Source organism: Strix uralensis, chromosome 3, assembly GCF_047716275.1.
Source record: "Strix uralensis isolate ZFMK-TIS-50842 chromosome 3, bStrUra1, whole genome shotgun sequence".
NCBI lineage: Eukaryota > Metazoa > Chordata > Aves > Strigiformes > Strigidae > Strix > Strix uralensis.
The window spans coordinates 21,010,978-21,024,369 of record NC_133974.1 but is presented as its reverse complement, the minus strand read 5'-3'; the positions used below and the strand labels follow the sequence as shown (position 1 = coordinate 21,024,369).

At 37.4% G+C, this 13,392-nt stretch overlaps 1 protein-coding gene across 11 annotated transcripts in view; it reads right to left on the bottom strand.

Moving 5' to 3' along the window:
* Positions 1 to 13,392, bottom strand: part of MYT1L (myelin transcription factor 1 like) — a 314,516-nt gene that overhangs the window by 23,210 nt on the left and 277,914 nt on the right. For all 11 annotated transcript variants that reach the window (XM_074861644.1, XM_074861643.1, XM_074861646.1 and 8 more), the window contains 3 exons: positions 10,677 to 10,739; positions 5,790 to 5,873; positions 4,245 to 4,466 (listed from right to left, as the gene is read on the bottom strand). In XM_074861644.1, coding sequence (XP_074717745.1) covers positions 4,245 to 4,466; positions 5,790 to 5,873; positions 10,677 to 10,739 — 369 coding nt within the window. The remainder of the gene's footprint in view (positions 1 to 4,244; positions 4,467 to 5,789; positions 5,874 to 10,676; positions 10,740 to 13,392) is intronic.

The following is a 13,392-nucleotide window of genomic DNA, read 5'->3' as shown; positions in this document are numbered from 1 at the left end:
ACCTATTAAACTGTCTTTGTCTCAGCCCATGAGTTTTCTCACTCTTACCCTTCAGATTCTCTCTCCCATCCTGCTGGCAGTGAGTGAGCGAGCAACTGTGTGGGGCTGAGCTCCCTACTGGGGTTAAACCAGTTTTCCATAGTAAAGGGAATGTAAAAGCTACATTACTGTGTTTGAAATCGATGAACACTGATTTCAATAAAAGTGAGCAGGAGATGGGATCAAGAACATTGGTTTAGATCTGAAAAGGCATTTTTGCATGTAATTTCCAGTGAAGTCAGCACAAACACATTTCCCCTTTGGTGCTAAGGAGCAGGGTGGCTAAATCCGAGTATATTCTGAGAAAGTCCCCACTGATCACAGTATTAGAAATGATGCCATCCAGAAAAATCTTCTTAAATCAAGTATGAGGATATAAGGGCCTGTTTGTTGAAGAACCAAACTGGAAAGCTACAGTATAATACCCAATTTACATTTCATTATAACCTATTTCATTTACCGATCTACTGACTCCATGCTTACATGCCTTCCAATTCATTTTCATATTGCTGATAGGTCACCTAATTTCACACTGGCCTCTCCTGCTAGCACAGGCTCCTCTTTGAAGCACAGGACCCTTAATCCTATAATTCAAGTCCCTCCTGATAACCCTCTGTTGCCATTCTTTCCTATGCAAACTCCTTGACAAAATAAAACTATTCATAGGAATTTCTGCAGACAGGCATGGCAAACGCTAAAAACCAGAAACCTTTGTTGTTGCCTTTGTTCATAGGGTTGGATTCAAAATTTACTGAAATTTGTGACTTTTTCCATCGACTACTTATTTCTGCTTCAGAAGCATGTATGTGAAAACATGCATATATTTAAATTCCAGACTACATGAATCCAGTTGAAGAAGTTTTTTAACTGAGTACTGATTTTCCAGCCCTTGTGAATCATCTCCAGGGTCCATTGATATCAGTGGAATGACACCATGTGTACAAGGTGCAAAGAAGCTCTAAGAAATCTTTGCCTCAAAAACCTCAATGTATTTTTTTTTTATTAATTCAACAGTTGGCATAATTTTCACAAGGCAGTCGGCTGTTCCAGTTTTCAGAGTATTACAGCTGCTTGGATAACAGAGTATTAGCAGCTGTCTACAAACGGCAGAATATAAAAAACTCAAATAACACATTAAGGACAAATACACATGCAATTAATATATATGCTTAGAGAAGTCTGCTGATAGAAAAATATGTGTACTGGGGAAGAAAAATCACCTATTAGGAGAGAAGCGAGATATACTTGCAAAAATGAAGACTTTTACTACTACTTCCCTATGAGCTTTTAGTGACTCAGTTAACGGTCTGCTTTCTCTCCACGCATGCTGAACACAGCTGTACCTGCAAAAGACTGTTGCCTTTATAAATACCCTGTCTCAGTGTGTAACTGTCATAGCATTCCTTCTCTTCAGAAGGTGGCATTTGAGATTTACAGCCACAGCTGTATAGCAAAATGTTGTTAGATGAAGAAGATGAGACCACAACTTATTGAAATGGATACATTAAAAGTGAGGGGATATTTCATCCTTAGGTAAGGAAATGCACAGTCTGTAATTTAGGTGGGATTGAACTCTAGATTAGGACACCTAGGTTTAAATGTCTGCATGGGAACTATGTGTCAAAGCTGCCATGGAGCTCCAGAGCTCTGGACTGATTCATTTAACAAGGCTAGCACACCTTCCAGATCCCCGTGAAGCATGTTAGCTCTCAGCTGTCATAATCAAAGAATGGGAGTGTCTCACAAATCTTCAGTCATTTTTGCCAACCCAGTATGGCAGTCTTCTATGCCCTGTGCACACTTCAAATGGTATAAAGTAGCTGTTTGTAGGCAGGGGAATCCCACTCCCCATTGACACACTCACTGACATTTAGGGTACAACTCTGATTAAAGGCATGTGTCTACTTCACTGATTGATGTGAATAACACTCCAGGATCCACTGACTTCATTCATTGCAAAAGGAGTAAATGCATCTTGTTCACCTACAAGCAGATTCTTAAGGTAGGTGACTTGTTCTGAAGTTCAATCCTACATGCAGAGTTTGATTCAGTTGTCCACATACAGGCATGAGATGCCATTTGAGAAGATATATCATTAAAGCTGATAAATACAACACTGGACCTACCTTTCTGAGCAACAGCTGGAGGCCACGTAAATTATCCTAATGCATCTAAACCAGCTCCAAGTGCTTTTCTTTGTGTCAACAAATGAACTAAGCCCTTTTAACAGCATGCTAAGAATTCTACACTAACTAATCATATTTTTAAAATAATGTCTTTTTATTAATATTGCCATAGCTTATGGAAGCCTCAAGGTAAACTTGCTCACAACAACTTAGAATATTGACACTTTGTTACATCAAGACAATTAAGTAAAATCGGTCTACTTCTGTAGGTCTTTTTAAGCAACCTTTCATCTTCTGGTGCTCTCCTCTAACAATGGACCTTTTTGCCCCAAAACTGGTCTTATAAGGTAAGCCTTTTACGCATCTCAGTTTCTACTTAGGATAATGGTACTCAAGAAAGCAAATAACTGCTATGTGGCTAAATGTCATATTTGGGTTTCTCTACTGCAAAAAAAAGAATTTAAATTTTATTCTATTTTTTTCATGAAAATACTCCTATTTAAAAAAAATTTCTAGGTACCATTTGCTCCTTAATTTTGACGAGCACTTAAATTTAGTATCAGTATGTTCCTTTCAGAAGTTAGTTATTCTTGTTGCAAGAATCATCTCCTTGAAAATGTAAATACTATGTAGATACTCCTTGAAAGCAATCTCTCAGTAATTATATTGTACCTTTCAACTAGAAGTAGAATCATTTCCAAATTTTAATGACAGATCTCTATGAGTTAAATAAATGTTACAACATTATGAAGAAAGCTAAACTGAAATATGAACACTAATACTGATATTTTACCGAAAGTCAGAAACTTAAATCCACATGTAGACATCTGCAGAAATGGTTGGGGCTTTTGCATCTGCTGCTCTCTAAAGCCTATGGGAGCTGCAGGCTGTGTAATACATTTGACCACTTTAGGTAGCACCTCAGGTCATGGACCAGAATCCCTTCATGGTAGATACCATACAAATACTGAGTAGAAAAACAGCTCTGAACCTAAACAATAAATAGGAATGAAGTGCACAAAGTCTGGAGAGGTTGCAATAAGGGTAAGGCTTTTGAGTTAAGCTATAAAGCACTGTCAAAGAAAGAATCAAAGGAAATAGTTACAGGCAAGAGAAGGAAAAAGTACACTTTTCACCTCTATATCTAGAACTGACTACAAAACACGATCAGGTTGGTTTAGTTAACTAAAAGGTACAGAAGTTCAACTGAGGTCTGCCTGGAGAAGGGTGACAAATTAGGCACATTGTCTTGATATATTTGAAGTAATAGAGTTTCATATTAGTGATTACATAATGAGAAATTTGCTCTGGCATTATAGTGATGTTCAGGCTGAGATTCCCACCAAAATCTCCAAGAACACCCTTGCTTCCTCATAACCTACTAGCTAAAATAGCAGCAAGATTTATCCCTAACAGACTGGCCACTTTCTCTTCCTTAATCTCTTAAAAGCTATGAAAAATGTCATCACTGAGGTTCTCTTATTTTTGCCAAGTTTATGAAAAAATGAGCTTTGTATTTCTTTTATGAAATATTTGTATTCCATTAATTTTAATTAATCTGCTGTATTCTATGTTTATTGTTTTGAGCAAACATTTTCATTACCGAATGAGTAAAAGTACTTTGTTTTTTATGGAACCGGTTCCTTAAATTCTTTAGTTGCATGCTGTGATGTTTGGGAATCAACAATGTGTTCAACATCTCTGAAAATCAGGGGGATTCAGATATGTATTACACAGTCTACGCTACGGTAATTTGTCCAGTGTCACTGAATAAAGCAGTAGCAGATTTAAAGCTATTGTCATGCACACCTTTTTCCCTAAAATTTTTTGTGCATTATAGATTCAGATTCAGATATCAGATTCAGATTCAGATATAATCTGCAAGGACTTGCATAAAAAAAAATCGTGTGTCTTGATTTCCAGTTATCTACAAATATTTGCAGGAAAATTATTTTTCAAAGTAATAATGAAATTCAAAAGGAACAGAGAAATGCCATGACAAAAAGCTGTATTTCAAATCTTGCTAATCTAATTTAAATAATAAGCATAAAGTGAAAAATATAAGCCATAGTTACTTACCTACGATGAGTAAGAAAACTACCACTGACATGTCCTGAGCCATCACATCCTGGTGTTGGACATGACATTCCTTCCGTCTTCACTGACTTCCAAGAGAACTGTGAGCCATTTAGGTACCCATCCTTTTGCCTTTTGGCAGCTAGAGGACACCCTGATGCACTGCGATGAGATGCATATTTTCCAGTTATGTGACCCTGACCATCACAACCAGGAACTGGACATCTGGATAGCAGATAGATGAGATAAACTTTATTGTCTTGCCATCCTATACCTGGTAGCCTCTACAACAAAGTCAAAATAAACCCGACATGAAAAGAAAAGAACAATCATGCACTGTGGTTTTAAAAATAGTCAAGATACCCTTTAGTGGGTAAAATTACAAGCAGAACTTTGCTAATATGAAAAAAAAAAAGTTCTTTGATAAACTGTAAGGAGGCAAGGCAGTAGATGAAGTCACAGCTGTTAATATTGTGCAATTGCAACAAAAGGACTGAGATATATATTTGAATTGCAGGTGTTCATTACAGTAAATATCACACTGGAATTGAAATGTTGGCTACTGAGCTCCACTCAGCAGGGAAATTGCCCATAAAAACTCTATAAGCATAAAATCCTACTTAGTATAATCCTTGGTACATTTTATTTATGTGTATGGAATCTAAAGAAGACTTGTCTGAAGTCATGAAAATGTTAGGTATAAACAGTTAGGTATGAAGTGATCACAGCACCTCATCAAAAATGCTGAGGACCTTTAACCACTCTCTGAATAGGAGAGATTATAACAAAGTATGTGCTACAGCCTAGAGAGATCAATGAAGGCAGTTCCATATTCATCTGTTGGTTTTCCTTACTTGGGAATTCCCACACACATTTGCCCTGTATACTTCTATAAAAAAAATAACCAGGGTTAGAAGGAACAGGTTAGAATCTTCAAAGTGAAATGTTTAAAAAAAATAATGTTTTTTTCAGTATGCTGCTATATAACACATGTCAAAACAAGGCCAATTACTTCACTGTTTGTCCTACACTAAAACATTGCTGCAATTCTCCACCAAGGATCCAGTCCTGAATGGTCTAAGCGGTCACTAAATTCACGGAGTTCAGTGGTCACCGATATCACAGCACCTTGCAAGAGAAACTAAGACCTATAGGTAGGCATAAACAGCACAAACAGAATTGTTGCAGCAATCTCATATAAATCCTCAGTTCTCCATTCCCATAACTGCTGTATTTAGTATGTATGGTTTGTCTATAGTATGCCAACACATTTAAGGGGTTTTTAGGTGATAAAGATCTAGGTAATTTTTTAATTTGATGTGAAAAACTATTTTTAAATTATAGACGATTGTATCCTTGGCTGAATATTACATCCTTTGCTGAATAAATCAGCACAGATCCTTGATTTGCAGTTCACTCACAGAAATCAATGTGGCCATCTGCTCTTGGATACCTATCACACAATAACATTTATGCCTTAATAAAAAGCTGAAGATATTTATGACCTTATAAAACACATGAAGGCCCTTTGACAATATTTGTTCTCACCTAATTGGTTCTTGGTCTTCCTTGTCTTCCTTGCTTTGTGCTATCCTGATTCCACTTTTCTTTGCTCGCGGACAGCCTGAAAGACTGAGTGAAAGAAAACATTTTAAAATGCAATTTCTCATTCTTGAGTAGTTTACAAGGGATACACTTTCTAGCTGAAAAACTGGCAGAATAGGTAATTCCATCCAGTTTCCAGAATCAAAGCTCAAGTGTTTTAAATAAGGAGAGCTGCAGTATGAAACCACGAGGGGGAATCCGTGTATCTCAGATTGTGATGCAGGACAGGACTGCAGGCACAGTGCAGACCGCACACACAGGCAGTCCCCAAGGAGCCTGGGAAAGCAGCTCCTTTTATATCAAACCCTCTGCCTAATAATCTCTCCAGCTGACTCAGCAGCAGCAGTGACAGCTTTAAAAGCAATAGAAGCCAGTGTTTCAGGGCTCAGAGACATTACATGTCTGAGAGGGAAGGAAGAATAGGCTCAAAAACCAGGAGTCTTTGGATCTACCAAGACTAAAGATTTCTCTAGGGAGCACATTAGAAACACTATCAAACCTTCTCAATCGTCATGTAAGAATCCTATAGAACTGTTAAATAAAAACGGCAGAGCGCAGAGCTGTACACTGCCTTCCTGAGAAAGTTTAAGTGCTTAGAACTCACTCAGACAAAAAGATTTGGTAGACAAAGTTAGGCTAAGCAATGTTATGTTTAACTAGACACTGAAGATGTTGTTTTTAGCTACACAAGATGGAAAAAGATATATTTATTTCAAGATTTTATAAGCTCAGCTTTCCCTTTGCACATGAATTCATTATAGAAACCGCTTAGTAGACTTGACCATTACTTTAACAGATATTTAAAGATTTTTTAAGTAGTTGCTATTTGAAAACACAAATATGTCTATCAAAAAATCATACTTTGTCCTCTATTTAAATGTTATTTCTGTCATAACATATCAACATTAAATCCATCAGTAGAATACCACCTTCAAAAGTATTGAGATGAGAGACAAAGTAGTGTCACCAAAGAAAAATTTCCATAAAGAAACAAAATAGATTAAATTTTTGTTTTCAGCATGACAGAAGGTACTTCAGTGTTGTATAGTAGGTCCTGTCTTCAGGAAGCAGAGACAGAAACAGTGGTAGCAAAATTTTCAGTTATTTTGTCTTGTCAAGACCAGCGAGGACTGGGAGGAACAAGCAGAGAAAAGGGTGATGCAATCACAGACAGAATTCTGTGTGGTAAATGAAAAATAGACAAAAATAGAGTTTATATGCTGCAAAGTCATAAATAAGTCAATTAAAGAAAGGGGGGAATGTTAGTATATATTGGACATAGTGTATTATCTAGCAACTTTTAGTGAGATGGCATGGCTACATCTATAGTGGGAAATGGAAGGGACCCAGAACTGCTGTTTTGACCCAAGACCAGCAAGATCAACTCCATACAGCTAAACACTCTGTCCCTGTAAAGCAGGACAGCTACTCACATATTGCTTACAGAGAATGATCTAGACCCTTGCTGAGCCCCAGATCATATCTGAGAATTGCCTGGGAGACTTTCAATGGCCCAAGGTCAGTACCATGCCAGGGGACATGCTAACAATTTAATCTGCACTCTGATGCTTGGACCTGTGCTCTCATCCCATTTCCTTTACTAGTTTAAATGCAGCTGACAATTTTCCTTTTTAAAGCAAGCTGCTGTTTATTCCAACTTGCATAGTGCACACCAAAGTACCACAGTTTCCTGTGTATAAACTAAACTTCAGAAAGCCTGTACCACTTAAAAATAGTTGTCTTCAAAAATAATAGATCATAATCTGTAAGAAGACAGAGGCAGGAGGAATAGAGTCTGAGGGACTTACAATAAAAGGAAGCAGGCTCTGGGGCAAGGGGGCCCTTTGGGAACAGGTTGGTTTGTTGCTCCCTATACAACCTGGACTGCAAAAAGTGAAGGGGAGGGGACAGGAGTTACAGATATCCTAGCTTATCTGTGAGATTAGTTGTGCTCACTGTGTGACAATAATCAGGCTTTGCATCTGAAAACTAAATAGTTAATAGAAATGCCTCAGAAAGCAATACTTTTTTTAGTAGGTGTACAGATGGGTATGCTTGTACATGACATTTTCATAACAAAATCTGAACGAAGAATTTCTGCCTTGACTAATGATTTAATGCTTTCTACATATTAAATCAATTTAATTATCACCTACTTATTGGTATTTTGGTGCATCATCTTTTTGCAATAGATCTTTCTATTCTGGCATTACAATTTATTAGAAAATTCTAAGACCTTTCAGGTCCTCTAAACAGACATTTCCAACAGACAGCTTCTGAGGTTATGATTAATTCATTTTTCCTCTGACAGTAGATTCACCAAGAAAACATATGTCAAGGATGAGCCTTTGCTTTAATTTTTTTATCCTATAATAACCAAAAGCTATTACAAAGTAAACATATTACTTCATTTTTATAGCAGTTTAATTCCTCATATATGAAGATGAAAGACAACAAGGGAAATTCTAACACCGCTATAAGCTGATATAAATTCTTGCATACATTGAATGGGTCTTGTGGAACTGCAGAGGGTTATGGCAGAGTTAACGCTGCCTTCATGTGTGCTTGCTGTTGAGCAGCCATTTTAAATACAGATGATACCTAGGCATCTTGGCAGCCATTTAGGAGAGAAGTTTGTGATTCCTTTCCCTCTGAAACTGGAAGGGTTGTAAGTGATGGTATCGAATACCAAAAAAAAAATGCTAACTCAGATGCAAGCAGAGGTAAATGCTAATTTTCAGTGTGGGAATTAGAAAGCTTAACTGTGAACATGCTGTGGGGTGTTTCATACTTAACAGCTCCAGATTTAGGCTACTGGCTTACTGCCCTTTTAAAGAGCGTACATTTTGCCAGCATTACCACCTCAGAAATGGCCTCGGCAGATATCACAACCTAAGCAGTGTGGGGCTGGCTCTGTGTAAATGTGACAGGTCTCCTGGGAACATGAGTGGTTTTAAACAAAGAAGACATTACGCCTTCAGTGTCAGTGCACCCGTGCCCACAGGCAGCCAAGGACCCAGGGCTGCTGGAGGCCTTTTGGAAGAAAAACTAAGGAGTTATGTGGTCAATATAGACATGGTGGCATTTCAGAGGTGTTAAATCCCAAAGGACTGGGCAAATTCCAGATCACTTAGTTTTGGAGAATTATCTTTTACATCTTTATGTGTATTGAGTATGCTGAAGAATCAAATGAAAACTTGGTCCAGCACTCATCTGCAAAAATACAAGAACGTAAGAATTTACAAATGAAAGTAGGTACACCATCCAGCTCATGGTCCATGCCTACAGTGGTGAGGAAACAATGCCCAAGGAAAGGGTTTAAAAAATGAGCCAACATGCAGTGATTCTTTCCTGATAACTTTGCCAGCTTTTAGGTTTCTTGTTTGTGACACTTTGCCTTCTGCATCTTCACTGTCCTGCCTGGTTTTGGTTAAACACGTGACCAAATACATAAACAGATTCCTGAAATAGTGAAGTTGGGGCACAGCTACACCAAGCATAGTGCTGGTAGAGGTGTGAGCTGATAAATCCGCATACAGTTAAATGTAGTTCTAAACCTGACCTTAAATCCCTTGAAAGTGTGATTTAATCTCCTACATCATGTAAGTGCTTTAAAAATGTTTACATCTTCTCCTTTATAATGTTATCTGTACTTTTGATGTTTAACTGTGCATTACAGAAATTGTTATTGTAATCTTTCATTTTACAGCATGTAAAGATATAGCACATTCCCAATTTCTATGTTATTTATGTTTTGACTTTAAACTATTTGTTGCTTTTACTGGGAATACATTTAAACTGGGAATTTGTGTATTGACTAGTTACAGACAATTGTAAAACTACAGGGACTTGGTGAAGCAAGCAAATATCCAGAGTCAACAGTATTACTATACATGCAGCAAAAAGCCTTAACTAACAAAAGAAAGGTGGGCTACACTATTATTCTTTGATTAAACACTGGATAGCTATTTACAAACTACCATGCAGCTCTTTACTGATTCATAGTTCTCAAATAGCCACAGGGGAATTGCTAATTACACAGCATTTGTAACATTACCTTTACAATGGTACCACTGTAATTGATTTTGGGGTTACCAACAAAACTAATTAGTAAAGGTGAAGCTTTCCTTGGCCCTTGGTAAGGATCACAGTTTAGTTTAGGCAATTAAGGTAACGGCTTTCATCCATAAATTTCTCTTTCTATTCTTCTGGGTTGACATAGTTATGTACAATGTGTTGCGACTTAAAAACAAGCCAAGCTTTATTCTAAAATGTACTAACAAGATTGGTGCATATTAGATGAAAGAGGTACTTTTTCTCTCTGATTAAAGCTGGTAAGCGTTCAGCTGGGAGAGGAGGTAAAGAACTGGGTCCAATTTTGCATTTCAAGAAATACAGAGGGAGTCTGGAAGAGATTGACAGGAACAATCAGGAAATACAATTTGTGGGGAAAAAAAATGCAGGAATAGGATTTGAGTCCAGAAAAGGTAAGACTGTGAGGAGAAGAGTTAAGTCATTCAGAACGTAAAGCAGCAGAAACAAGAATGTTGAATTGCTTCCCTGGGCTAACAGAGAAGATAGAAAAACTGGGTCATTCTCTGCAAAGATTTTGATAGATATTAGCAAAAATCTTCCTACCTATTTGGGTAGTAAGACATGCTGAAGCTGAGAAATGTTATTAATCAGTAATAAATATAATGAGTTAGACCAACCCATGTCTATGTACAGCACTCAATCCTACTTCAGTACTGAGAGAGGGAAGAGAGGTCTGTTTTGGTCCGTTCTAGCCCTTCAGTTGTTTGATTTAAAGAACAAAATCTCTTTACATACCTTCGATGTGAAGCATAATTTCCAGTAATATGCCCAGAGCCATCACACCCAGGGGTGGGACACCTAGAATAATAATGGAAGAGATACGAAGCAGTGTTACTGACAGGAAAGGTGTAACTCCCCATTGAAAAATACTCATTGGCTCAGTCCTTGTTTCCTCAGGTGCCAGCCCTGGGGACCTCTAGCCATTGCTAAACCTGAGCTTAATTCCACACCAGGGACAAACATACTTTTTTCATTCACAAAATGTTTTTCTTTGCTACTCCTCACCTGCCCACTCAAACGCTTTCTGGGCATCTCCAGTATTGGCAGATTAGTGGAGATTTCCAGCAGCAGCCTGACATCCCCGCACCACCAGGAATGAGTAAGGTTGACAGCAAATGGAATATCCCCATGGTGTATGCTTAGGTAATGGCCAACATTACAGCAAGCTGTTTTGTTTTCAGTCAGAGCTATTGCTCTAATCCCACTGCACAGTGCCATGAGGTCGCACCATGGAGAGATCCCTCCACCTCTCCATGAAGCAAGGAGATGTCTAAGGAAAAGGAAATGTGTAGACGGGGAAGTAATGCTGGCCTTTTGCAGATAAATGGTAACCCACGCAAACACTCCCAAACACCAAGTTACAGCACCAGAGAAGTCACTGATACAGCTGTCAGTGGAATTTCTAATAGTGGAACGACATTAGAGTCATCAAAGAAAATGGATGTTTTTTTCTACATTGCAAAGATGATTGTGATCACCACAGAAAAAGCTAAATTATAATGCTAAGTAAAATCATTAGCTGGTATTTGAACTGCTACACTAAATCACAGAAAAGACAAAGGAAGAATTAATTTATATTCATTTTACTGAACAGACGAATGCTACATCAATTCCAAAAAGTCACTTTTCTTGAGCCTGAGTTTTGAATTTTAGCCATGCTTTAAAGTTTCATTTGAAGAAAGCATTCAAATTCAAAAAAGCATGTGTGCAAATTCAGATGTTGCATTCTGAAACATCAGATTTCCATAACATTGAATTCTTTCACTATGTGAATCCAGAGTTCATGCAGACTTTGGCTTTTACCCTTTAGTTACATATGTGCTTTCCTCAGAGTTGGTCCATACTGGTAAACTTTTGTTTCACAAATGTCTCTGCAGAGACTTGAAAGTTTCTTAAAATCAGGAATTAAGCAACCCAGAATTCAGTGCAATGAGGCTGTCATGTTCCATTAGCTGAATTTTAGCTCTTTGAGGCTAGTGTTGCCTACTTCTGAGGAGCTCAGCAGGGCCAAACTTCAAACATGTTTAATGCAACCTTGAAAGAGATAAATTAAGCTGGAATTTGTTAAATGGAGTTCTCATATAGTCTTCATCTGGTTATTCTATAGACCTTCATTATTCTATTCTCTATGGTCTTCATCAGTTATTCTACAGAAAACACTAAAATATGGTAGCACTTCCAGGATGTAAGCTGGTAAAACCTCTGGGGTTCACTATGTCACTGAAGTTTCTCTTCTGTATAACAAACGGTCTGTGTGCTTTGGACAAGGAGTCTAAACAACATCCTTAAAGACAATTCTCCTTTTCTCTGGCTTTACGTCTTTGCAAAGGACCAAGCATACAACCATGATGTTGACTAGAAGGTGTAAGTATTACTGTGACTCTTAATATCTTGAAGACCAATATACAGGTTGACATCACACATCAATCTTTCTGCTTTTAGAAAGATAAAATCCCTAATTTTTGCATAGTTTCTTCTGACACAAATTAGGTAAAAATATGGCCCTTAGTGAGGAATTCATAGATCAGACTGTATGACCTTTACCATTCATTCTTTGCTGTGGTTCCACATGGCATAAACTTTGGCTATTTCTTTAAATTAAAAAATAAATGGTTCAGGCATCTTATATAAAGGGTCTAATATTTTAAATACTTCATATCTAAATATTTAGATGTTCTCACTATTTATATTCATTTTCATTTTTTGGCAAATGTTTCAAGATCTGCAGAGACACACGTGTTTTCTTGCGGATTTTTAATGCTAGGTATCTTCAGTGAGCTACAATGTCTACTTCCTATTTCCATCAAGACCAGTTGCATCACTGAAGCCTGACTGAAGCCTCTAAAGATGTTGAATCAAAAGATATGGGAATAAGAATTAATTAAAGGAAATGACTAAACTTTGGCTCTAAATGTCCACGGCATTTAAATGAATAAAGGAGAACAAGGAGACATGAGACTGTTCCTCTGCAGTCTGAGATACTACAAGGATTACTTCTTTGTGAACCCATGTTGTTTGAAGCTATCATTTTCCTCTACAGAATTTTCAATCGTTATGAGAATAAGCTATTATCAAAACTGAACAATGGTTTTTCTCATCTTTCCAAGACTTTTGCTACAGGTAGGCACGATTAATAGTGTCTTAACAAATAGGGTTTATAAGATGCACCAGTATATCCAATCAATCAGTCTTAAAATTAGACCATTACACCTCAACCATTTGGACAGTCTTACACAGATTAAGAAGCAGCTTATTACTGTGTCATTTAAAAAAAAAAAAATCTTAAGCAACTGAAGTTAAAGAAGAAATCATCCTGCTGTAAATTGAACTGAGAATCTTCACAAAGGGCTCTGTAGAGTTCACATCAGTTTAAAATCGTACTTTTGATTAAACCAGAAGAGATTTTTTTATGTAGGCAAGGATTTTAGGAAGACCTTTCAGATTTTGATTT